General features: G+C 41.4%; 1 protein-coding gene across 2 annotated transcripts in view; it reads right to left on the bottom strand.

Moving 5' to 3' along the window:
* Positions 1-24,605, bottom strand: part of AFG2A (AFG2 AAA ATPase homolog A) — a 179,069-nt gene that overhangs the window by 140,258 nt on the left and 14,206 nt on the right. For both annotated transcript variants that reach the window (XM_072336451.1, XM_072336452.1), the window contains exons 10-11: positions 16,414-16,568; positions 9,494-9,703 (exon numbers count right to left, since the gene is read on the bottom strand). In XM_072336451.1, the coding sequence (XP_072192552.1) occupies positions 9,494-9,703; positions 16,414-16,568 (365 nt within the window). The remainder of the gene's footprint in view (positions 1-9,493; positions 9,704-16,413; positions 16,569-24,605) is intronic.

Here is a 24,605-nt window from a genome sequence, read left to right as displayed (position 1 = left end):
AGCTAGCACTGTGTCCATCCTTCAGCCTTCACTCCTAAAACAGGTACTACAGCAGCTAATGTTGAAGTGTCACCTGCAGGCTTTCTACGACTTCAGAATTCAAGTCTGTCAGATACTTGCAGAGAAACAGAACCATTCAGACACGTAAGCCGGGAAAGAAAAAGATGGAAACAATAAGGTGAGAGAAATATGAGGCTATTTCCACTGTGGACCCCAAAGACAAGGAGCATGCAGCCAGTTGTGCAGAAGAAGCTCATAGCTCACAGAGACAGTATCCATCTGCCCTGGGCCCTTGCCATTCATCATGTTCATTGCAGATGAGGAATCTGATAGTGCAGGCCTAACAAATCCTTAAGTAACAGGAGAGCAGCTTTCTCCTTCTGCCTAGCTTTCTGTCAAACCCATCTGACACACTGAGAACCCTCTGCCCACAAGTACAGCTTTCTATTACTTGCTTTTCCTTCAAATGTCTCTCTCACGCCCTTATCACAGAATCACAGAATCACAGAATTATAGGGGTTGGAAGGGACCTCTAGAGATCATCGAGTCCAACCCCCCTGCCAAAGCAGGCTCCCTACACCACGTCGCACAGGTAGGCGTCCAGGCGGGTCTTGAATATCTCCAGAGAAGAAGACTCCACCACCTCCCTGGGCAGCCTGTTCCAGTGCTCCGTCACCCTCACCGTAAAGAAGTTCTTGCGCACATTCGTGCGGAACTTCCTATGCTGGAGTTTCAGCCCGTTGCCCCTAGTCCTGTCCCCACGCACTACTGAAAAGAGACCAGCCTCGCCACTATAGCTCCCACACCTCAGGTATTTATAAACCTGGATCAAGTCCCCTCTCAGCCTTCTTTTCTCAAGGCTAAACAGACCCAGTTCCCTAAGTCTCTCCTCGTAGGGGAGATGGTCCAGGCCCTTCACCATCTTTGTGGCCCTCCGCTGGACTCTTTCCAAGAGATCCCTGTCTTTTTTGTACTGGGGAGCCCAGAACTGGACACAGTATTCCAGATGAGGCCTCACCAGGGCAGAGTAGAGGGGGAGGATCACCTCCCTTGACCTGCTGGCTACGCTCTTTTTAATGCACCCCAGAATGCCATTGGCCTTTTTGGCTACAAGGGCACACTGCTGGCTCATGGCCAACCTGTCGTCCACCAGGACGCCCAGGTCCCTCTCAGCAGAGCTCCTCTCCAGCAGGTCTTCCCCCAACCTGTACTGGTGTATGCAATTATTTCTACCGAGATGCAAGACTCTACACTTGCTTATTCTTAAAAGCAATCTTGATCCACATCAACATTCTCATAGACGACAACATCATAGACATCAGTGCCAGTGTACTCCTCTAGTATGACAAACAACATCACGTAGTCTGACATTTCTTTTGTCTGAGCAAAAAATACTTAAAACTAAAACTACTCCCTTTGAGCTTTAATGTAAAATATAATTTCAGATGCTTGGAGTTTTATTTTTAATTAAGCATTAAAGTATATGATCAAGGTAACATCAAAGCAATAAACGCTGTTTAAAATGTTTCCAAAGAGAATTACTTGAATGCATGGTTTTGCTGTAAGCTTTGACTTGAAGCTTTCCTCCATGTCTCCCTTTATTAAAGCAGAAACTCTGGGTGAATGACCACTACGTATTAATGACCTGTGCCTCCTCAAGGAGAATTTCATGAAAGTTGATTCAAAGAAGGTTTCAGAGTTCACCACGCATTAACAATACCAAAACTGCCATTCAGAACCATGCTGTTTATTACAAGCAGCTTGGAACTGTTATTATATTTGGTAATAAAAGGCAAAGACTCCAAACTGAGAGAAGGATCACACTGAAGAAGAATGGGTGAACGGTTCATCTAATGCAAACACTTAAAACCACAACACAAAAACTAGCAATGTTCAAAGAAGCTGAATGTAGAAATTGGATGGAGAAATTGAACTGAGTTAGCTTCAGTCCAACCTGAGCTGAACTTCTGCCTTGCCCTGTGTGAAAACGTGTTGTCCTCTAGCAGGGACTGAGGGCCATTCTTCCAAAGGATCCATCATAGCAGTAGCCATCAAAAGACACTGGCTGACAGCTGAGCATTGATCCGAAATTTCTGAACGTTCAACTTCTCTTTCCAGAGAAGCTTCCTTAGCAGCTGGAAACTGTTCAAGAAATACCAAGAATATTTTTTACTTCCCAGTGCTTTTCTGATGCTTCAAAAACCAAATGACATGAACTGCAGTTAGTCAGCAAATTGACAGCTGGTGAAACATCATCTTTGGCCTAGAGATGACCACACTGATTCCATTAAAAGTTGCTGATATACTTATAGAGAGGCTTTACGAACAAGTGGCACTTGTTCAATGATGCATAGCTCTGCTCTCTTCTGCAACACAATGTCCGTACAGACAGACATGAAGAAACAAAACCTGTTCCTTCTGGTCATCAGCACAGCACCTCCAAAACCAGCAAAACATTTTGAGAAGGAAGTTGGCAGAAGTCACCATAGCACAGCCATGCATATAATCATACAATCTGTGAACTATGATCTAGAGCAATAGTACAAAATTTGTTCATTCAGGCACACTGCATACTGCTGGGTTTCATTTAGTCAGCCTTAAAGCAGAGAGTTTCCATACACGCACTGCTGAAAGACTATCCCAACCTGATTTACAAGATGCATGACCCCTCTGTCATGAAACCTCCCTCTTGTTTATGGTCTGGATTGGCATGGATTTTTCTCTCATATTGGTATTGGTTTTGTTTTGTTGTTTTTTTTCCAGTAACAAGAAAAAAAAAATGCATTTTAAATATGATCAGAAAAAGCTCAAAAGCTTAACTGCACAAAAGATAAAACCTCTGTGTACAGGCTACAACACGAGATAAGTTTATGTGCACTTTGCTGTGCCAGAAGTTTGCAGTGTTTTAAACTGCAAGAGCAACATCTGGTATCCCTGAAGTTAAAGAGAATCAGAAATTTTTCTAACCAGTACTTAAAGTCATTTAGGGGCTTCTTTTTTTTCCACCTGAAAATACTACTTTCAACTGACAGGAAATCCTTGCCCTTTCTCTCTCTCTCTTTATATATACATATATATATATGTACATATATATACATACATATATGAAACTGTTTTGACAATCAACTAAGTTATGCACTTATGCTTGTTGAGCCAGATAGACACGGCTCCAGATTTCTTCAGCAACACAGGTTGGTTGTCTGCTCTCTTCCCAGTTTCCGCCATAGCTACACATGAAGGTTCTGAGCTCTAACACAGACACATTAAAATGCATTAACTATGGAGTGCAATTCATATTTTTTGAAAGATCCTAAGAACTGGATAATTTCCATCGCTCCCTACAGATTATTACTCCATAATATTTAACGCACAGTCTCTTCTTTGTCACGTTCAAAGTAGAAACCATTCAACAGACACGAAAACATCCATCACATAATTAATTTCATTACACCTTGCTCTGATGTGCTGATTTCTCACCAGGCTGCTGGAGCAGCGTGGACAGCCAGCTTTGAGGAGCATGGCTTGATACCAGCCACTACCGGAACAGCTTTCATGGAGTCAGATCCAGTATTCTGGCTGGTTTTGTTTCCTTCTCCTGCTTCATGATAATGTAAATTAGCAACCTGCTGTCACAACACTAACTGATTTGGAAAGAACTCAGAAATCCGTTACTTTGCATGTTAAGCTGCACCACGGAAAAATACTTGCCTATAAAACAGAGTTTATTTGCTTGACAAGAATAAAGCCTGCTCCTTCTCTTCAATGCTGTTTGATGACTTAACCTCCACTACTCTGATTCTCAGCAGCCCACAAGCCCCAGGCCCAGCACGCTCACCATTTTAAACACTTCCTCTTCCCCTGCCCAGCATACCAAAGGACATTAAGAAAAAAAAACTTGTTGGCAAGATTCACAGTGCAGTGCCTTAAACATTTCAAATCAGACAGGTTTGTGTAGGCTCCAAAACATCTCAGGGAGCAGGCTGGCAAAAGACTGTGAACTGCAGCCCTCGCAATTACGGTTCTAATAGAAAAGGAGGAAGGAAACAGAGACAGGAGATTATCTCTGAATCATTTTCTGTCTGCACATTCTCTGTTGGAAAGCTTATGGAAAGAATGGATGAATGCCTTAATTTTTGTTGGGTAAAACATGCAGATAGCCCGAGGATCAAAAAGTGATCATTAATGTACCTCAAATTGCTATCCTTTGTGGAAAATGTTAAACATCAGAAAATTTTCTTAATATACTTAGTTTCCTTATCAGATAATTAACTGGCATGGTACTGTAAATGCGTTACTACAAATCTTTTTGCAAGCTTTATCAAACATTTGCCAGAGTTTCGCATAAAACCACAAGGCTTCTTCGTTTTTAAATGTGTTGCTCAGCGAGTCCCAGCCACCCAGCTTTATTTCATCCTTTGGCTAACTGAAATCCCTGTCAGAAGGCAAACAATCTTCCCAAATTCAGTGACAGTTCTTCGCAAAGCACAGCACTCGGCCTTTCCAAGCCTCATTAATCTGTTTGAACTTCCCCAGCCAAGAGCTGAAGGGAAAAGCAGAGGAAACTTCAATTGGAAAATATTTTGACGTAATTGATCCAGACGACAAACTAAACTTAAGCACATGTCAAGAACAAGGAATGGTACAAAAGCATCTGCGGGGCAATACAGGAAGTTAAATCAAGCCAAGGTGAAATCAGACCTCTGAGAACACTGTATATTTTTGTAATTACTGCTAATTGAGAAAAGACAAAATGCCTTCAGCCCAAGCTCTTAAGTAACAGGAAAAAAAAATTGATATGTCGGGAATATTTTCTAACCTTCTATTTGTTTTCTCCACTAGCACAGTTGGAGCTCCTACCCAACAAAACTAACAGTTTAGAGCAATGTAATACATATTGCCTGCACCATTGATTTACATTAGTAGCATTAACTACTTACCATCACAGGTTTTTTTGGTTGTTGCTTTTTGTTTTAAATGTTATGTCCATGTTTTGACAGGTTTACAAAGATCATTGTGTCTCACACGGAGAGCTGAATACTAAGGGGATTAACTTCTGGAAATCTAAGTTTTCTGAAAGGTTAGGCTGGGGGTTTTTTAGGCAGTATCACTACATGAGTTTTCACTTCAGTTCTGATTTTAAAGAAGAAAATAGATTACGAAGCACTGAGCAGCAAGAGGAAAAACGATGCTTCTAGAACCATTACAAGCAAAGAGAAGTTCCTAGCATTGATTTAGTAAACTCAAGTAATCTGCATGTTGCACAGAAGCAGCACTCAGAATCCCTTGTTGATACAACACAGAGCAAAGCCTTCTGAATTCAGCAGGAAGTCTCCCTCTGACTTTAGCCAGCTGAGTGGTGCATGATGCCATCAACAGTATACATCCCCTCTGGGTACATGGCATCCTGAGTTCATGGACAACTCAAGGGGAAAAAGGATTCCCCAATATCTGCCGTGTGAGACAAATGCAGATAAAATTATCCTTGTTTCCCAAACTTTGAAATAAAGCAAGATATCAATGTTTCCTCCAAAAATGTCCTCACAATATTACTTGAATCCTTAGTGGTCTAATCAACAGACATCTCCAAAAAGCAGTTAGTCAAAGCCAACCCGAAACATGGGAACTGTTACATTAGCACAGAGAAATAATCACCAAGTGAACAGACAAAAGAGGGGGGCAGAAATCACAGAAACAATGCTGTAATGTTCAAGTTCCAAAAATTAGATTGCATCTAAAGCAAAAACATCACAGAAGAAGCAGTGTACAACAGAAGGTGTCAGCATCTCAGCAGAAGCTGGAAATCACACCCCCATCCTTATAAGGTACATAGGTGTAATATCCACATAGAACTGTCCCGCTGGTAAAAGAAATGCATTAAATACAGCTCTGAGAAAAATCACAAGCTTTGGGGACTGTGCAAGGGGAGCACAAGAAGGCAAGAGAGAGCACAGAAGACTGAGAGAAGCAAGAATTCAATCTGATCAGAAAATATTGATAAACCAAGACTGGTGTTCAATTACTGAGAAATGAAAACATCATCCTAAGTCACTCCTTCACGCACTGTTACTCTACCTGCTTATATCCATGACTACAAAACACTAAAGCTCTCCTGGAAATTGAGAAGAATTCAGCTGTGTTTTGTTAAAAGGTTTTGAGGAAAAGAATATATCAAGACAAGCACTAAGAACATGGGAAGGCTCAATGCTATGGGAGATTTAGAAGAAGGGGTGATAGGAAGTAACTGAAAGAGTCACTCCCTGGGAAACAGTTGAAAACCTCCTGCAGAGTAAATTTAGCAGATATATTGTATGCAAGACAAAGAAAGACAGTCAGTGTAGGAATAAAAATAAACAGTTCCCCTTAGGAATTGTAAAAACAAACAAGCAAAGCAACCGCTTTTCTCTGGAAAAGCGAAAGGTCACCGATCTCGATGAAAATACAGCTATAAAAAGTTTTGGAAAAGTATCAAAGAGCATGTTTACAAAAGGGCACATTCATTGTAATACTAACCATTCAAACTTCACAATAGATTTCAGGAGAGAACAGGATGCAACGTCAAACATCTGTTATCACATTATTTTCTTCGGCTCCTCTGCCCAGAAATTACATCTAGACTTCGCCTAGCTTCCAGACCATGTAAGAGACAAGTCAGACGTGCACTCAAGGCCATGCCATGTGATCATATCTAATAAGGCACTGTGACAGCTAGTCACTCCAAAGACACTCGGAAACATCACATTTTAGGAGATGACATACAGCCCAGATAAGTACTTAATCTAGCAAAGGCAGCTAGCCAAAGCAGAGAGACACTGCACATACGCGTCTGGACAATAGCACAGCATCCTCCTGGACCATGAGATGCCTGCTGCATCCCAGCACGCTCACAGCCCTTCTGGAAAGAGATGGACTCACTGCACCCATGTGCCTTGAATGCGGTGTGCACACAGCAGGGCCATCTTCCAAAAACCACAGGTCCAACTAAGAGCCACGCATAACAGATCCAGTCCCCTGTCAGGTTTCAGGCACAGGGAAGAGAGGTGGCACCCTGCCATGGCCTCATCCATCACCAGAGCAATGCCTCCTGCCTACGGTCCACTCCTGGGAAGGGCCCAAGAACCTGAACCTCATGAACTATGCTGCAAGAGCACACGTATCCTACCAGCTGTGCTGCAGACACTTTTCATCAAGCTCACTTGTTTGGAGCAGGACCAAGGAAGGAAGGCAGGTCTGAAAAGTAAAAACACTCTTCCATTTCAAAAATGCTGATATCAGTTACAGCAACGAAGATTCGAGACATAACAAAGGGAATATTAACAAAACTACAAAAGTTATTTCACTCAAAAAAAAATAAAAATCATATTCATCTACTTTGGATTTATTGCAGGAACACATGCAGTGGAAATGAATTCAAGCCTGTTGTGCTTTAAGAAGTGCTGCAGACAATGTTTAACACATTTAGTACATGATGGATGTTGCCTTTTTTGTCCAGGAAGTTAATGTGAAGTTAGGGAAAGTGGGCTACATTCCCTTCCTGGAGAGACCTATCTGAGGCTGGACACACTCCAGAGATGTGCCTCTTGAAACATCTGTACACTGAATATTTGATCACTTCCAGGCCAAAGGATTCAAGCTGACAGAGAATAAAAGGCATCTCCCCGAGGTAGCCCCTTGTGCTGCAGCTTGGCCAAGTCTGGGGGGTTACAGCCTCAGAACTGCATCCTGAAGAAATGCCACATTACTGTATAAAAGCATTTCATGTCGGTGCACCTTCACACACCTCACACTCAGCCCAATGCATCCTTTATGTTTGGACAATACAGCTCCAGCAGGCACTTCACTGATGCAGTAAGACTGATGAATGAACAAGTGACATCGATATTCATTTTTCATTGTTTGGGGGGGGTTGTTTTTTGGTTGGTTTGTTTGTTTCCAAACTGAAACTTTTATTTCCCTTCCTTTCAGGCATCAGTGCATTGGGCAAAACAAAGAAAGAATGTTTTCTTAAGCAGCACAGGAAGAAAAGGTTACCTTGTTTACTGGTAACTCTGGAGTACAAAGACCAACTTTGTCTTCATGTAAGGCAGCAAAGCCAGTATTTCTTAAGGGCTGAGGTTTCTGAGGCCATTCTTGATAGCGTGACCGTGACCCAGAGGCCTATCTGCAGCACGAGGAAGCACATGCAGCAGAGGGTTGCAGTGTCAGTGCAACCACTTCAGCTTCCAGAGCTATGCTGGCAGTGTGACTGAAAGGCCAGGCACAGGAGAGAGCTCCAAAGGGGCTAGCGATGCCAGAAGTTTTGAGAGTGAAGGGAGGCTCAACAAAGAAGAATATGTGATCATACTGTTGAGGAGATACTTATAAAAGAAAAATACTTAAACAAATGTTTTTCCTTGCACTTCATTAACATTCTTACACAGCTGCAAGACTACTCCATGTGGAATCACTCTATCTTTTTTCCTTTCTATGCGTTGAAGCTTCATATTATTTAATAACTTCCATTCATGCATTTTCCATATGACCCGCAGTAATCAATTTCACTGTTTCACGGGCAATTTCTCTGTGCTTCTTAATGCTGAGAGAACATCCCACTGATCCAATGGTACTCCAGATATAACCAATTTTGCAAACTTTCAAAGTCATGATGAAATAGAATGACTTTTCCTGAAAAAAACCCACTAACTGAGCATGAGAAACCTGTAACAAAATGTGGGTAGTACGATAAAGAAAGTGATTTTCCTAAGGAATAAAAATGAATAGAAGAGATGATAATATCTCCATGCAAGCAAGTAGTTATTACAATAAAAGCTACCCACCTCACAGAGTTGCACTGTTTGTCTTTAGAATTTTGTTGTTTCCATGAAAAATAATAATTAATAATAATAATATATAATGGATATAATAATATAAATATAATATAATTTTATATAATATATAATATAAATTATATTATTACATATACATAATATTAAATGTATAATATAATATAATATTCTATGATACTATGTGTGCCCCCAGTGGCGCAGTGGTATAAGCTGCTGCTTGTGGCACTGGAGGGCCCGGGTTCAAATCCCCCCTGTGGCGCAGGGGTAGAAGTGCCGCTTCGCTACACAGGGGGCTCAAAACCTGGGAGTTGGACTCGATGATCTCTAAGGTCCCTTCCAACTCGCACGATACTATGATACTATGATAATATAATAATAAATAATAATAATTAAGATTTTCCATTAGAATAAAGAAGTATTCAAATGCTTTTGCAGTTTACTCTCCTATTCAACCTTATTGCTGTGCTTTGATAAAAAGAAAAAGAGAGGGAAAAAAAGAGAAAGAGAAGGAGAAAGAGAGAAAAAGAGAAAAAGAGAGAAGCACCTAGAAAGCAGCAGTCCTCTTCACAAGACAAGTATTAACAGTGCCAAGAGCCACCGGATTTTACCACTGGAAACTGATAAATTGTTGTTAACTGAGAGTTAAGAAGCTCTAAGAATGAATTGCCTACCTTCACTGCCAAGAAGTTGAGGCCACTTTCATGAGCCAAAGCTTTCGCTATCATTGTTTTTGAGCATCCAGGAGGACCATAAAGCAGCACGCCTTTTGGAGGCTGAATCCCCATTCGGATGAAGGAATCAGGACGCTTGAGAGGCCATTCAACTGCCTGCTTCAGTTTCAGCTTGACATCTTCTAGTCCTCCTATGTCTGACCAAGATACCTGCAAAGCAGACCATTTTTATAACCATAAAGAATTTTAAAATGACAGCATGATCATCTAGGCGATAAGACTTTCTGTTATCACAAGTCACAACTCAGCTCTCTCCTTCAGTCTGCTGATGCAGAAATTCTAAACCTGCTTTCTTCCTTTAAGATTTACATGAAGACTGGATGAGCCCAAGAAGGTTTTACTTAGTCCTGCTCTGGTCCTGGGTGTTTAATTTCAGTAAGATCAACTTTTGTGAAGGGTTCGTGCCAGCACCATCACTCCTATCCACGACAGGAGCGCTACAGTCTTGACTAGAAGCTGAAAAATAAACAAACCACCAAACAAACAAATACCTAAGAAAATAATAGAAAAAGATATTATTCATACTCAAAAAAGATATTATTCAAAAAGATATTATTCAAACTCAACTGTAGTCAAATTTTCTCTGTTAAATACACAAGACAGACTTGTGAGAGATAACAAACATGTCCTTCCTAAAACAGCAGACAGATCTAAAACATGCTACACATCTCCATCTCAACACGAGACCGAGTATTTTACCCACATCCCCCACTCATTCTTTGTTCTGTCACCATCCATTTCCATCCACCTTAAATATTAAACACGTCAAGAGACACCTAAATCAAATGATCCTCTGTCTTAAAACACTCTTCAAAAAATTTACTAGACATAAATCACCATTCAATTCTGGAAAGTCAGCTAAACCTGAAAGACAAGCAGAATACCACCAAGAGGCAATGGATCACCTTTCTCTATTGTCACTCCTGGCTCATCCCTATTTCTCCAACACCAGAACACAAGAAACTAGAAGCGGAACGTCCCTAAACCAGGCAGTTCAGTCTATTGCTAAGAGAAGGAAAAGGATCGTTTGTAAGTGGTGCAAGGGCTTTTGCATAAGTACAAGCATCTGCAAACGAACAAGATGTCTCCCCAGTTGTTAGTCTTTGATATACATGAAAATGACAAAGATTAAAGAAGAGTAAATGAAAAAGATCAACACATGCAGGTCAACTCGTCAGAAGAATTCCAAGAGTAAGGTTACTCTTGTTAACTGGAAGGTGAGGAGCCAGCAGAACATGTCTCCCACAGCAGGAATATGCAGCAGGCACTCTAGAAAAAAAATCAGTTTTTTTTCTTAGAAACCAATGGCTTCTGGTTCTCAAATAAATCATTGCTTTATAGGCTTGACAAAGAATGAAATATGTAGAACTGACAGCCACTGCCCACTAAGAAGGGTCTGAGGGCAGGGGGCTGCCAAAGATTCTGTTCCTTTATTGGGGCAGGAAAAGACCTAAAATAGAAAAGAAACAAGTTCAGTTAAAGGTCAGAACAAAGAGAAGACAGAAAAAGACCCAGCAGAATAACCAAGTAGCAGGGAGGATTTCATGGGAGCATTACCAAAGTAGCAGGACAGCTCTGGTAACTCAAAAGCCAACTTCTGCAACCTCGCAATATTCCTTCTTGAGGTGCTTTTTCAAAGTAGTAATGTAGAAACCAAAACCAAACAACATAACACTCGTTTCTGTTGCTGTTCCATAATACCAGCAAGACTAGCCACACAATCAAAGAATGGCAGCAAATAAATGGAAAAGGGCTGCACAAAATGGTCTCTAGTTCTTACAGTTGGACTAGATGATCTCAGTGGTCATTTCCAACCTTAATGGTTCCGTGATTCTATAAAATGAAAGCACTTGTCTTAATTCAGTACAAATAGCTTAGTGAGAAACTCCACAATGCTGTAGAAGCAAAGAGGGAAAGAGGAGCTCAAATTCATACCGCCTAGCTTCAACCTGGATACCTTGGGCTCCCAATGCAGTCTAAAGAGACCTTCACAGAGTGACCCAGTTGAAGGATGAAGACTTTCAGAGACACGTACTCTCTCACTCAGCTTCTCTCTTTCATTCAGATGGAGCAGATACAGTGACAAAATGACCGAGTTAGGCACATAATGCCTAAAGTTTGAAAGACTCCTCTGTTTCTGCCTAAACTGTCACAGTAAGAGATGGAAACACACCTGTAGATTTTAAATTACCATGAAAAAGGCAAATAAGTTTTAAGAAAGCCAAGACATACATCGAACACCTTACTTCCACATACACAAACCACCTCTTTTAGCTCAAATCTTGTGGCTGATTCTCATTTTCAGTATGAGTGCTCCCTCACAGCTGCCAGTGTTTGGTTTAATCATTCCTATTGGAACGTCCTCCTTGATAGACAAAGAGATTTTGACAAACACAAAAGAAGAGCCTTAAAATTAATTAAGCCATCAGGAATTCCCTACAACTTTTAGAAACAGTAGGCAAACCCACTAGTGGTACTTGCACACACAGAAAAAGCCGGGGAGAAAACACCTGCATGTTATTCTACCCTCTCTTAAACACACATACTATTGCATAGGTTGCAGTATTTAAACAGCTTTAGGACATGCTATGTAACATTTATTATCACCGGGGATGGAAACTATAAAAATGGTGAAGTAGGTCCTCCCTGTGGGTTGGAAAATCTGGAGACTTGCTCAGATTTTGCTTACAATTTAACACTGGAAAGGGAAGGGGATAAGGAAGGCAGGACATACAACTACTACATATACTAAAGGTGAGCTTGCAAAGTACGAGTTAAAAAGCAAACAAAACAACAAAGAAGTTAACTAGGCATAATTTCAGCTAATTTAATCACGTGGTATTCAAACAGCAATGGTGTTAAAAGCAAAAGCAGCTAATAACACACTACCTTCACATTCTGGACAAGTCTTTCACAAAATATATTTCTTTTTCACGCTTCAAAAGGAGATAGGTAAGTGGGGGAAAACCACCACAGTCCACTAACACTAATACACTCAGGATACAATACACTAAGGGTTCATTTAGATTCATATAAGCTAGTATACACTTACAAGAATTAGGAGGATTGCTTTGGCAAACCATCCTCAGGAATTTCCTGACAGCAATTAACACACATCACAGTACACACAGCAGAATGCCCAGCTGCACATCCTAACCTGCACATGGACTGAAGGGAAAGGCCTTGCAACATAGCAACAAAGTGTGATATTCTGTCACTGTGGAAGTGGTGGAAAAGATTAGCCTTAGGGCTGAGCTTACGCATCCGGAGACAGCCACAGACAGTGCTCTGCTTCAGTGCGTGAGGCACCAAGATTTCATTACTGCCATAATCTTTTGCTCTCCCCAGGTCAACAGAGCTCAAAATATGATGCAGAACAGCAACTCCCAAGAGGTTGTTCAGCAGCAGCAATAAAGAAATAAAGCAGACATGCAAAGGATGTCTCTTCCAGAACCTTTTGGCTGCAAAGACACAAATCTGAGTGTTGAATTACAGTAAAGGGAATGAGGCAGGCAAGCAAAATCCACAGCATTCCCCAAAAATTTCTGAAAAACCCACAGGAGAGGGAAGAACTGCAGCTATGGTGCAACTTTCCAAACAGCTGAAGTATTAACTTCCTGATTTATAATGTGCATCCCCTTTCTCCTAAATTCCTGATGCAAAAAAAACAAACAAAAAAAACAACTTTCTAAAAAGGCTGTGACACATAGCAAAGTTCTAGAAAGATTCTGTGCAAATGGAAACTGAGAAACCATGTGGAATCAGGCAGACAAGCCTTTTGCCTTGGTCCCAGCAAGGCACGCAGCACTCAGGGCAGAAGCAGAAGGAAAAGGGAATGCTACAAGGCAGAGCACAGAAGTTAACACATGGTGGCACTGGTCTTAGAAGCAAAAGGCACCATGAAGATCACTGTGAATCAGCTGAAGTGAGTTAATAAAAGAAATTCATACTGATCTTGCCATAAAGCACTTCTAAGAAGCAGACAGCAAAGCATTCTATAACAGTTATCAAACATCCTCTAACACCAAGAAGTGGCTTACATAAGGCCACCCAAACAACACAATATTATATATTCTTATCCTTTACTACCCAGATCTTAAAAAAAAGGCTGCAAGAGAGCAATTTAGCTTAGTAGCCTTTTAAGCAACCAAGCAGTTAACATGCTATTCTAAGACCTAGGAAGTGAAGGCTAATTCAAAAATTACATTTTCATCACAGCCTACTGAAGATTTTACAGATTTCAGAGAAACACTGCAAAGTCTAAACTATTTGGAACTCATAATGAAGTAAGGGCCAGAGGTAACAGCAGCCCCCAAAAACATAAATGGAATAGGTCTCTAGACTACTAAGGAAGAAGCACTTCAACTACATTCCTTTACTTGTGGCTTTATTTATAAGTTAGCCTGCACTCTGCTCATTCAATTTGCACTGCTTCAAAACAGTTGAAAATGGCAGCCACCTTCAGAACAACAGAAAGTTAAAGACCACAAATGTCTCAACTAATTCAGCATGTGCATCAGTGAACTGACTTATAACCGAGTGCATAGCCCAAAAAGTCCATTCACACTAAGGGCGCTTCCAAGTGAGGAATATATCTACAACAAAGAGCAAACAAGAGGAGATTATTAATGTACATCAGATTTCTGTCTGCTATTTGGAAAACAAACAAACAAAAAACAACACAGCTGATCATTTAATTCATGTCTGAAGATATTTTAAGAAACGATTTAGTAGATGGCAACCAGCACTGAGGTCAGACTTCAAAACATGAAGTCAAACCTGATTTCCTAACCAATTTACCTGTACAACTAACCATCAAACTGGATAGCTTTAAAAATACTACAAACACAGATACATTAGCCAGAAAAAAATAAGTTTCCTGCATTCCTATCTTGTTCACGCTTTCTTTTGCTTCTCTCCCTTCAGCTTATTTTTAAAGTTGTGATAAGAACACAACAAACAGAAGAAAGGCAGCTCCTTTAGGCATGCATTGCCTCATAGCAGCTACATGGTGTGCCACAGTACCGCACATTAGCACCCAAGTAGTAAAGTGCTGAAAAGTTAAATGGCGCAAGTCCATGAACAGAGAGCACTGGATTGAAATAAGGGCAACTAGTAAAGAGGAATAACGTACTCCAGAAATGAGGGCAGGTTACATTGCTGTATTCACACTGCTTTGACTTTCACAGACAGCTGCGCAAAGTATTTCCTAATAGACTGCTTCAGTGCACAGACCTTGTGTTGGTAGAAAGGTAGCTCCACAGTCCAAAGTAGTGGTTGAACTCAATTCAGACACCTCCTTCAGTAGCTTAATGCAGGATGACACACTTTCTGAACGCATCTGGTATATTTGGAGCTTAGCTTCCACTTTAAACTCACCACAGGCACCAAGTAAGTAACCTGAAATGCACCCTCTATGTACCCAGAATACTCCTTATTTTGTAAAATCAACATCCAGTAAGCACAAAAGGAATCTGCACAACGTTATGCCTTCCTTTCAACAAAGGATTGAACTTCAGTAGTATTCCAGTGACACAGCTGGCATTTAACAAAAATGTGACGTCTGAGAAAGTCACCAGAAGGACGGTTTCGTGGACTACAGGATCCTGAGTAGGAGGGTGACCTGGATTCAGACCACTTGCTGCAGGACTCTGAGATTTGACTTCTATATGCCTTAATTGTTTTGTTGGGCTTTAGCTCCAAGTGGGCTGGTATGTCTAGAAGGCACAGACCAGTGATAATGGTCTGAGCCCAAGAGAGAGCAGCACAATAAACAACAAGAGGATTAGCAGTTCTGGTTCTCAGCAGAACTAATTAGCTCTTGCGGATATTAATGCCTCTACACCATTTCCAGAAAAAGCTGTCTGGGGCCAACCCAGGCATTTCTACCACTGCGCAGCGTGGACTCTTAACAAGCCAAGTGTGATATCCGACCTGGCTGCATGCAGCATCCTGTTCACAGATTTTATTTCCCATTCCTATAGTATAGGAATAGGGGTTTGTAGCTGTGTAATTCCCCGATGACTCATCATCATGCAGTAAGACATAAATGTTTTCTTCAGGAGGTTGGAGAGCTGCTGAGAAACATCGGCACAACTGCTTGCAGAGTGAAAATGTAGTGCAGCGAAATACAACATTTTCTTTTGATGAATCTTCTTAAACCAAATGAGATCCACAAACTAATTTATGTGTTATAGTAATTCAGTAGCAGACACAACATAACCAAAACAGTTGCATTTGTGGTAATGATGAGTGAAGCTGGCACTGCCAAAAGAGCTGTTCATGTAATGACAGCACCTGATGGGTAAGTGCTTGGTAGTGACCACTTACCTACAGAGCCCAGTTCTGCCCTCAAAGCTTCATGATTTTTGAAGATCCAGGTCACAGTAGTATGACCTGTACATAGAATTACTCAGCTGCTTTACACAAATCACAGCAATCACTCTCTCTTTGTTTCAATACGCTTTGATTACAAGTGCTAACATTTGGTTTCTACTTAAATTTGCATCTGCTTTACAGAAGGCTTCAGCTTACACAGCTAATCAAGATCAGCTTTATGCAGACATCTTAAGGTTTTTACTCCGTTAACACACTCATCACATAAAAGTGCGGATCAGGAAATAAGCTTTTGCACTACCAGTTCTTTCCCTAGCATTAGAAACTCAAGCTTTTTCAAAATAGGTTTTCAAAATTATAATTAAATTAATATGCAAACAAAAAGATGATGCACAACATTTATTGGCAACTTGAGACTTCCGCTTTACAAATCCACTCTCTTTTGGTAGGACATTTCAAGGCGTAGCTGTGACTCTTAATGTGGCTCCAACAATGTCGCCAGTGTACTGCAAAAAACAACTTACTTTTGGCACATCGACTGCCACCTCCCTCATGGCGCTGGGCCTGACATCCTTCATCCCCTGCAGGAAGTCATTGAAAGCAATCATCACTGACCCAGCCACCTCGGTGTCTGAGGGGCGAGCTCTCTTCCCCAGAGCTCTCCGCAGTGCGTACAGACCTATTAAAAACAAAAAGCAGAAAAACATGTAGGCTTCATCCTGTTTCTCACAAACATGAAGCGTACAAAGGACAAACACACAGCAGCACTGGAAAGGAAATGACATTCAAAAGCATGTCCCAGCACCGGGCCCTAACTAGGTCAAGGAACATGCAAGACACTTCTGTGGAGAGAGGAAGAAAAAAGGGATTTTATGACCGCATATAAACAGAATATAAACTAGACTGGTTCCAAAACTTTTTCCCTGTGTTCCAAGAGATGATGCTAAGAGGGCAAAAATATCCATACACTGAACTAAACATGTTTATATACCACAAACTGGGAAGAGGGATAACGAGCAATTGAGGCAAGTGTTAAATGAGTACTCGTAAGATGGCTGTAAAACTGCCCGCTTCTCTGTTGATTAGGATTCTCTTTTCCTTGGTAACCCTGCTCTATGAATCAAGACAGTTCAGTGTGTGATTCGTCGATGCATAGCAAGTATAATCCTGAGCGTAGGCATACAGCCACGTACGCGCTCCAAACACACGCAGATATGTAGGATAACCTGTCACGTGCTGCAAAAAATACGAAGCAGCCACACCACAGCACCAGTTAGTCTTGCATGACCATAAAAAGGCAAACATTTGTTAAATCTTTTCTATATTTAACCAAACAAAACATCAATTAGCACTACGTGAAAGCACAATAAAAGGGATAAGCTGTTTCTGAAAATAGATGTGGTTTTAACTTTCAGAGGATTATTGTCTTTTTCCTGCGGAGGAACGGTAGATGGGGACACGCAAAGTTTCTGACAATGACAGGAATTCTGCATTTCCTACAATATGTACAGCGTGTGAAGAGATGTAATACCTCCCCTGTGCACCAGTACAGCTGGTGTCCCTCCATTAACTGCCAATTATGACAGAGCCACAGCACCTGCATTTAATACCCCCCCAGCTCTTAATACAATAATGAAAAAAATAAAAATAAAAATAAAAATAGAAGTTTGTAATTCAGGTTTCCCTTGTGCAGAACATCCAGAACTAATAAGATTTATAAATAAAAACATTCCACGAGGCTGAGGAGAAAATGAAAATCTGGTCACCAGAGGACACATATAAAATATAACTGACTCATTTTAACAAGGCATTTTAACAGTCTTCATGGTTCTTCCTCCCCCTTCTTCCTTCTTCCAGAACAGTTCATTACAAGCAAATGAAAAACGTGAGTGAGAAGACACCCCTGCAGAATTAAAACTTGCATCCCAGCAAATAACAAATGGGGTGAGTTACTCTGTAGCCATCATGGCAAACGCTGAGAGGTGGGAGCAGGTACCGGGGGGTCCAGTCCTACATATTCTTTTGGGTAAAGTCAATTCTTATGGCACACTCACTCTAAAATGAAAGAATAACATGTCAGAAAGTTAAGGCATGGAGAAAGCAGCTCTGTCCCTCCTTTCTGTACATAACTGTTCCATCAGGCGGTCGTTTAGCACCACTTTTAATGGCGCCACGGCTTATTTTCCATTACATTAGGACTTCCTAAAATAAATGACTTTTCTTCAAAAGTGGAAAGAGAACACCACATAGAAAGGCCCAAAGAGAAGGGTGATCTTCATGACGGTGCCTGTCTGTGCTGCTGGAGCACACGAGTAAAACTCCAGACACAGGCAGCGGGTCCGAGATGCCACAGCCTTGATCCGCAACAGGAATAGGGAAGTCACAGCTCTGCACACAAAGCCTGAATTCATTTCAGCACGTGCACACACATGCCATTGCACAGGTCAGCATTTAATTGAAACAATGTTTTACATTAAAACAATAATAAAAAACAGATTGAAAAAGAAAGCATGATTCTTCCTGTTTCCTCCTGTTATCATAATCATTCTTTCCTGCACTTCAGACTGACCTCTAACCAGAGGGGGGTTGGGGGGGGGGGAAGAAAAGGCTTAGGAACAGAAGGATACAGTCAGCAGCCTGCCTGGGGGAGAAAAACACATCTGTGTCTGGAGACACCGAGAGACATACGTAACATATGGAAACAGGGGGAAGGGTGCACAATGGGCAGCTGGGAGCAGGGCACTGGCAAGGGAGATGAAACACCACAGCAAACATGAGCTCGTCACTGTTGAAGATTCAGTGAGTGCGAGGGGTGGTAGAGGTGGTCACCGGGTCCCTACTGTGGGGAAAGGGACACGTCTGATCCCCAGGGCTCTCCTGTGCCGAGCAGGAACGCAGCTCAGAGGGCAGCGACTGCAACTGTGAGCAACGCTGATCCTCGGGGGAGTATAAATGGAAAATCCCAGTTAAATAAAAAAAAAACCAAACACACAAGCATAATAAGTCATGCATGATTACAAACAATGGAAAATAAACAATCTGTTCCAGTCCAGCAACTGTGCGCTCCACCTCACTAACTCATCCTGTCTGTCTAGAACAGAGGAAATTAAGTGGACAGGAGGGGAAAAGCCAGCGGAACACGTTGTCCTGGTACAGCTGATCCTTCCTTGGTACCGGGCTGAGAGGGAGGTAGGTAGCATTGTTCCCTGCAAGACTGTCCTGCTCGTAGCTTGGCTAAGGGTTGGCACATTAGATCATAATCACAAATGCCTGAGCCTAAAAATAGACTCTACTACAGAGCTGCGTTTGTCAGAGTCTGTGTATAATTACACACTACTGTAAATAATAGAAAGCATCCACTCCAAACAGAGAACACACATACTTTAGGCTTTAAAAACAGAATATATACAACACATGAGGAAATGAACCAAACCAAACAAAATCATTAATCACGCTTTTCTTTCAGTGCCATCAGCTGCTTCTTCCGCAAGTCTGCCCAGCCTGGACTTACTCTACCAGAAGCACAACACCAGAACTTGTAATTTCCATGCAAGTTTGTTTACAAGAGGAAATGTTTCTTCTTTCCCTTCTAATCTGGCATTTTCCTCCCAAATGATCATGGCCAAGTCCAGGAGACACGCACCATTTCTCCCTATGACAACTTTCAGATCCAACCCAGTGCTCTCCTGCATGGCTGGAAACAGAAAAGACAGCAGCATGTGGAAAGATTTCAGCTCCCTAATGGCTCTACATGGGGCATCCTCCTCTGCTTCTGGATCCCCAGACACCATCCTCCAAAATTTAAGTATAATCCAGAGAAGTAAACATTTATTTTAACTCAGACTCAATTCTGAACTTCAGAAGCCATAAGAGGGGTATCCTTCATGAGCAATGGGTACAGTCATTCCCATGTTTAATATTTTGAAGGCGAGGAACTCTTCTCCTTTACACGTGACCATTTTTACTTTTTTACTTGCTGCAGTTATGCATGACATGATGCCAGGAAATCTTTTAAAGGACTTCATGCACCACATGCTACAAATCACAAGCATTCCTCAACATAAAACGTCATCCAAAAATGGAGTTCACAGCACCTTATTACACCAAGATATTGGATGGTAAAATTCAAAGGAAGAAAAGAGAGCACGTACGTATTTCGTTTGCAGTTATGCACAGATGCATAAGAACACAGAGCCTGTTTATGTAGCAGAAGGAGACCTGGCTGCCATCTGCTAAGGTGACACATCCTCACACGTTCAGTCTTTCATCCTGTGTAGCCCCAGCAAAACCATCACGTTGAGGAAGCACAATCCCCAAAGAGCTTTTGTATACTCTTTGCACAAGAAAGATAATGCCCTGAAACCTCTCATAGCCGTAACTCTGCAAACTCACTCAGCTAACCTGAACATTGCACTGCTAAGGGGAACCTGTCTGTGATTTACAGTCCTGCACGAGCTCTGGTATCTGCTGGGACATGTCTGTGGGGCCAACTGCAAGTTGCTGAAAGCTACAGCAAGGGAGGCGAAGGAAGGAAGGAGGAACTGTATTTTCCAAGCTTCTTTCATACAGGAAACAGTTCATTCACAGATCAGATAGGCACACACCATTTATCCTAAGCGGATGACAACAGAAGGGAAATGAGGAACACTGGGCAGCCTGCTTTCCAAGCTGCTCTCCTGTGCAATACTCCTAAGCACAAGCAAGAAGAACAAGGGCTGCCTTTGCTACTCTGGTACCAGGCAAAGGGACAAGAAGCAGCAAGCAGTGGCTAAGTGCTGCTCTAATTGTGAGTAGGAACACTGTTAGAGCACAGCAAGTAAGGAAGCCAATGAAACTTTCTTCTACAAATATTGAAAGCTGCGTGTTCCAACTGTCAAGTAAAAAAATCCTAAGGTTGCCATTATGTATGAAACATTTTACCTGGAGTCTGAGAGGGAGCAGAAAACACTGCCCTTTTCTAGCACCATTTCCACGTGGATAAATAAAGTACAGCCATGCTCTAGGCGTGGGGCATTTAACTAGTCCCAGCTACAGTAAGCATCACCCTTTACCCAGACACTGATAACCACAACTTTGCAACCTCAATATGAGCATCTACTTAGAACGGATCATAAAATGCGACACGCATTTCAAACAAGCCATTTCCCAAAAACTATGTCTGTACCTCAGAGAAAAAAAGAGCTTTATCCCAAATATTTAATTCCAATTTTTAACTGGAACCCACTCCAGAACCAGGAAATCAGAGAACACTCTTCAAAACAAGGGACTCGCTCTGAATCACCTGTGATAACTCAGAGCCTGCTTACCATATAGCTACAGTGAATGTGAACACTGTTAACAGCAGAAAGGCATCACAGTGCACATGTGCTGGCCAGCAGCAGCAGTAAGCATGGTTGTCCCACCTAGGCTGGCAGGAGGTGGAACATCAGCAAGGACAAGGTAGAATACAACAAGGGAAGTGCACACCATGCAGAACACTGGTTAAGGCAAGTGACCTGGGTACAGCTGGTCCTGTTATGGAAGAATTGCTTCTCAACAGAGATTAAATGTCCTGAAGTCTTCCTCAGCCCTTAGATGAGTAAACCCTTCCAGGTCAGCGCAGAAGAACCAGCAGGCCCTTCTGTGCAACTGGAAAGACTAAGAAAAAAAGATCCAAAAATGTTGCAGTCTCATCAGAACAGCACTGAGCAGAAGTTCAAGGGTGAGAATCTCACCCTCTGCAGCTGAAACATAGTCCAGAGAAGTCACATCACTCCATTACATGTGCCTGCAAGCAAGGGCACATTTGTTCATAATACATATTAAGACTGCAAACAAGGACATTTACTTCAGCTTAAAATCAGCCTCTGTATTACAAACCCAACCTTACAACTAAAGAGCACAATACTGGCCTACAGCTCCTTAACGCCAAGGATAGGAATTAACCCTCTTGGTCTTGTTACACTGGAGATTAGTGTGATGGAGGATTGTGCAAGAAAACTTGCACGCTGCAGTCTAAACATTCATTAGCTGTGTTACCTCTGTATCACATCTGAGTTTTTCAGTGCATTTTAGAATCTTGTATTCTGGCATTTCTATGAAAAATTCTCCATTTCATAAGAATGCATTCTTCAATAAACCAGTATTAATAATATTCCCATCAAAAAAATGTTTTCTAAATGACTTTTCCACACAAAGGCAAGTGGCCTCTCCCCAACATATTTTGCACAGCAACAAGAATGGGAAAGTGCCTTCCCTTTCTTATCTGCAACTGTGACCGGTTAATTTGCAAACAAGCCCAGAAATGCTCTGCAAAATAAATAAACCCACAGGCTTTGGTCACCCACTGCCTGTATCACTTTTTCAACAGAGCAGCGTCGAAGCCCACATTCCTACTCTTGGAATTACAACCCAAGAACAATATTTATGTTTACTGCACACCCTCAGCAAAACCCTGGTCCAAATCATCTTGGGAAAGGCTCAAGCTGAACTACGATTTTCAAGGCGTAGAAAAAGGCCTGGATCTCAGGGAATCTCCCTCCCCAAAACCATAACCAAAAATAAAAAAATCAACAACAAAAAAAATCAAGGAGGTGTGCAATTCCTTTGCCTTGTTTTGTTTTGATGGAAGAGATGGCGAAGGAGGATCAACAGCCCCACAGATTTTCAGAGTGAGTTGCAGAAATTACTTTTTCCTTCAGAAATGGTGCAGCAGAAAAGTTTCCCAGCTTCAGCAAAAAAAACCCACAAACAAATACAGTACCCTACAAAGTCACTTCTATTTTTACAAACCTAATACCTCTCCATAGTCAATATTCCAAGGTACAGATCTTAACCATATTATTTATGGGAATGCAGGGGCAATAAAAGGGACAAATGATTTTGGTAGCCAACAAGATATCAAGACAACAGGGATGGGCCATCAGATTGTATCTTATGTCTATGCAAGTTGCGTGGCTCCTCAGATTCATCAGTAATGCTGACTTCTGCTAGTTAAAAACACAGCTCAGTTTCTTATTTCTATAAGGTTTTTGCTAATAGCAGCTCAAATCAGGGAACTACTATCATCTCAAAATCTAAGCCAGGTGATGCCTTCACCTGTAATGCAGTCAGGTGATTTACAGAGCTTTGATGCAAAGCAAACTGATTACTGCTTCTCTCACATTAGTTTGGAAGTTACACCGGTTGCAGCATCCTTACTGGAACCAAACTGATGTTATTGCAAGAGAGACCACAATTTAAACAAAGACATTTGTTCTTCCTCTCCTCGTGATGCTATCTTATCACAGTCCAAGTGTTTTATATCAGCGCACTGAAATTATGTGCAATGAACGAGGATGTTCGAGATAAATTCTAAGAGTTACAAAGCAAATACTTCCTCTCTCTGTAAACAACGTGACTGAACCCACTTCTTGAAGAAATCAAGTTATATTTATATTCACTCTCTTGAAATGCTACAAGCAGCCATAGAAGGATAAGTTTATAAAAATTGCTATATTTGGAAACCTTTGTCGCTAAGCATCTTCTAACATTCAGTACAGTTTATACCATTCATGTCCCCACTACATAATTAACATTTCATATGTTTTTCCAAAAAAGTGGAGTGCTTATCTTTGTTGTTAAATTAAAACCATTATTATTTTGGGGGAATTAATAAAAGGCTGTGTGGCCACTTCATTAAAGCAGAAGCAACAAGATCTCAGGGGCACACACAGACATTACATGCAAGGATATGGCAGTCTATTTGCTAAACACTGCCTCCACTTGAGAAAGAACAATACTGAAGGCAGCTGATCACAGTAGAAGGTAGTAGTTTCTCAGCAGCACACATCAGTAAGCCCTCTCCTTGGTAGGAATTCTGCGCGCATGAATCACTTAGAGAGTACTCAAGTCATCTAGAGCCAACCATGAACAGCTCGTGACACTCTGATGTCCAATAGGTAATGGCTGACTGCCCACTGAGGTACTGGCAGGTTTTCCATACTGTGCTGTCATCCTTTAAAAAAGGTTGCAGGAAGCAGCAATACACAGTTCACTGTGGGAATCACAAGCAGATTGCCAGGCAGTAGAGAAACCTAACAAACCACAATTTCTTCAATGTAGTCGTAATAGACAGCAGAACCTTGAACAGAGATGAGGTACGTTACTTCTGAGAAGCCTTTCATATAAGCCAGTGATACTTGCCATATTAGGGCCGACATTTTTGCTTTCAACTTTGTCAGACTGATCATAAGCAATCTCTTAGTTATTTCCAAATCTGACAAACAGTATCTTGCTTAACACGAGATAAATACATGTAACTTGTGCAACAGCAAGTGCTGGGACACAGAGCTGATGCTCATCACCCTGTTGTCAGCTCTTGCAACAATATCCTCAGACTCATGATACCTCACATTTTTTCATACAAACAGCCAGATAATTCTGCCACTTCATTTTATGCTAAGACATCTTCTGTAGTGGAAAAGAAGGTACTGAAAGAAAAATCCTCTAGTACTTTAGAAGGATGAAATAAAACCATGATTAACTGATGATTATATCCATCTATACATGAGTATTTCACATGTGTTTGGTCATAGTAAGATGGGAAAAGCTCAGAGCATGGCACAGATTCTCCAGGTTTCTTGCCTCCATTTCTTCCCCTTGCCCATTCCAGCAAACACAACATTGCCCTTCCTTACACCACTAACACAGGAGAGTAGAAATGTTCAGTGCAAGCTGATCCTGAAACTTCTTAATG

This window comes from Excalfactoria chinensis, chromosome 4 (genome assembly GCF_039878825.1).
Source record: "Excalfactoria chinensis isolate bCotChi1 chromosome 4, bCotChi1.hap2, whole genome shotgun sequence".
NCBI classification, from domain to species: Eukaryota; Metazoa; Chordata; class Aves; order Galliformes; family Phasianidae; genus Excalfactoria; species Excalfactoria chinensis.
The sequence above is the reverse complement of the archived record's forward strand: the minus strand, read 5'-3'. Positions and strand labels throughout refer to the sequence as shown.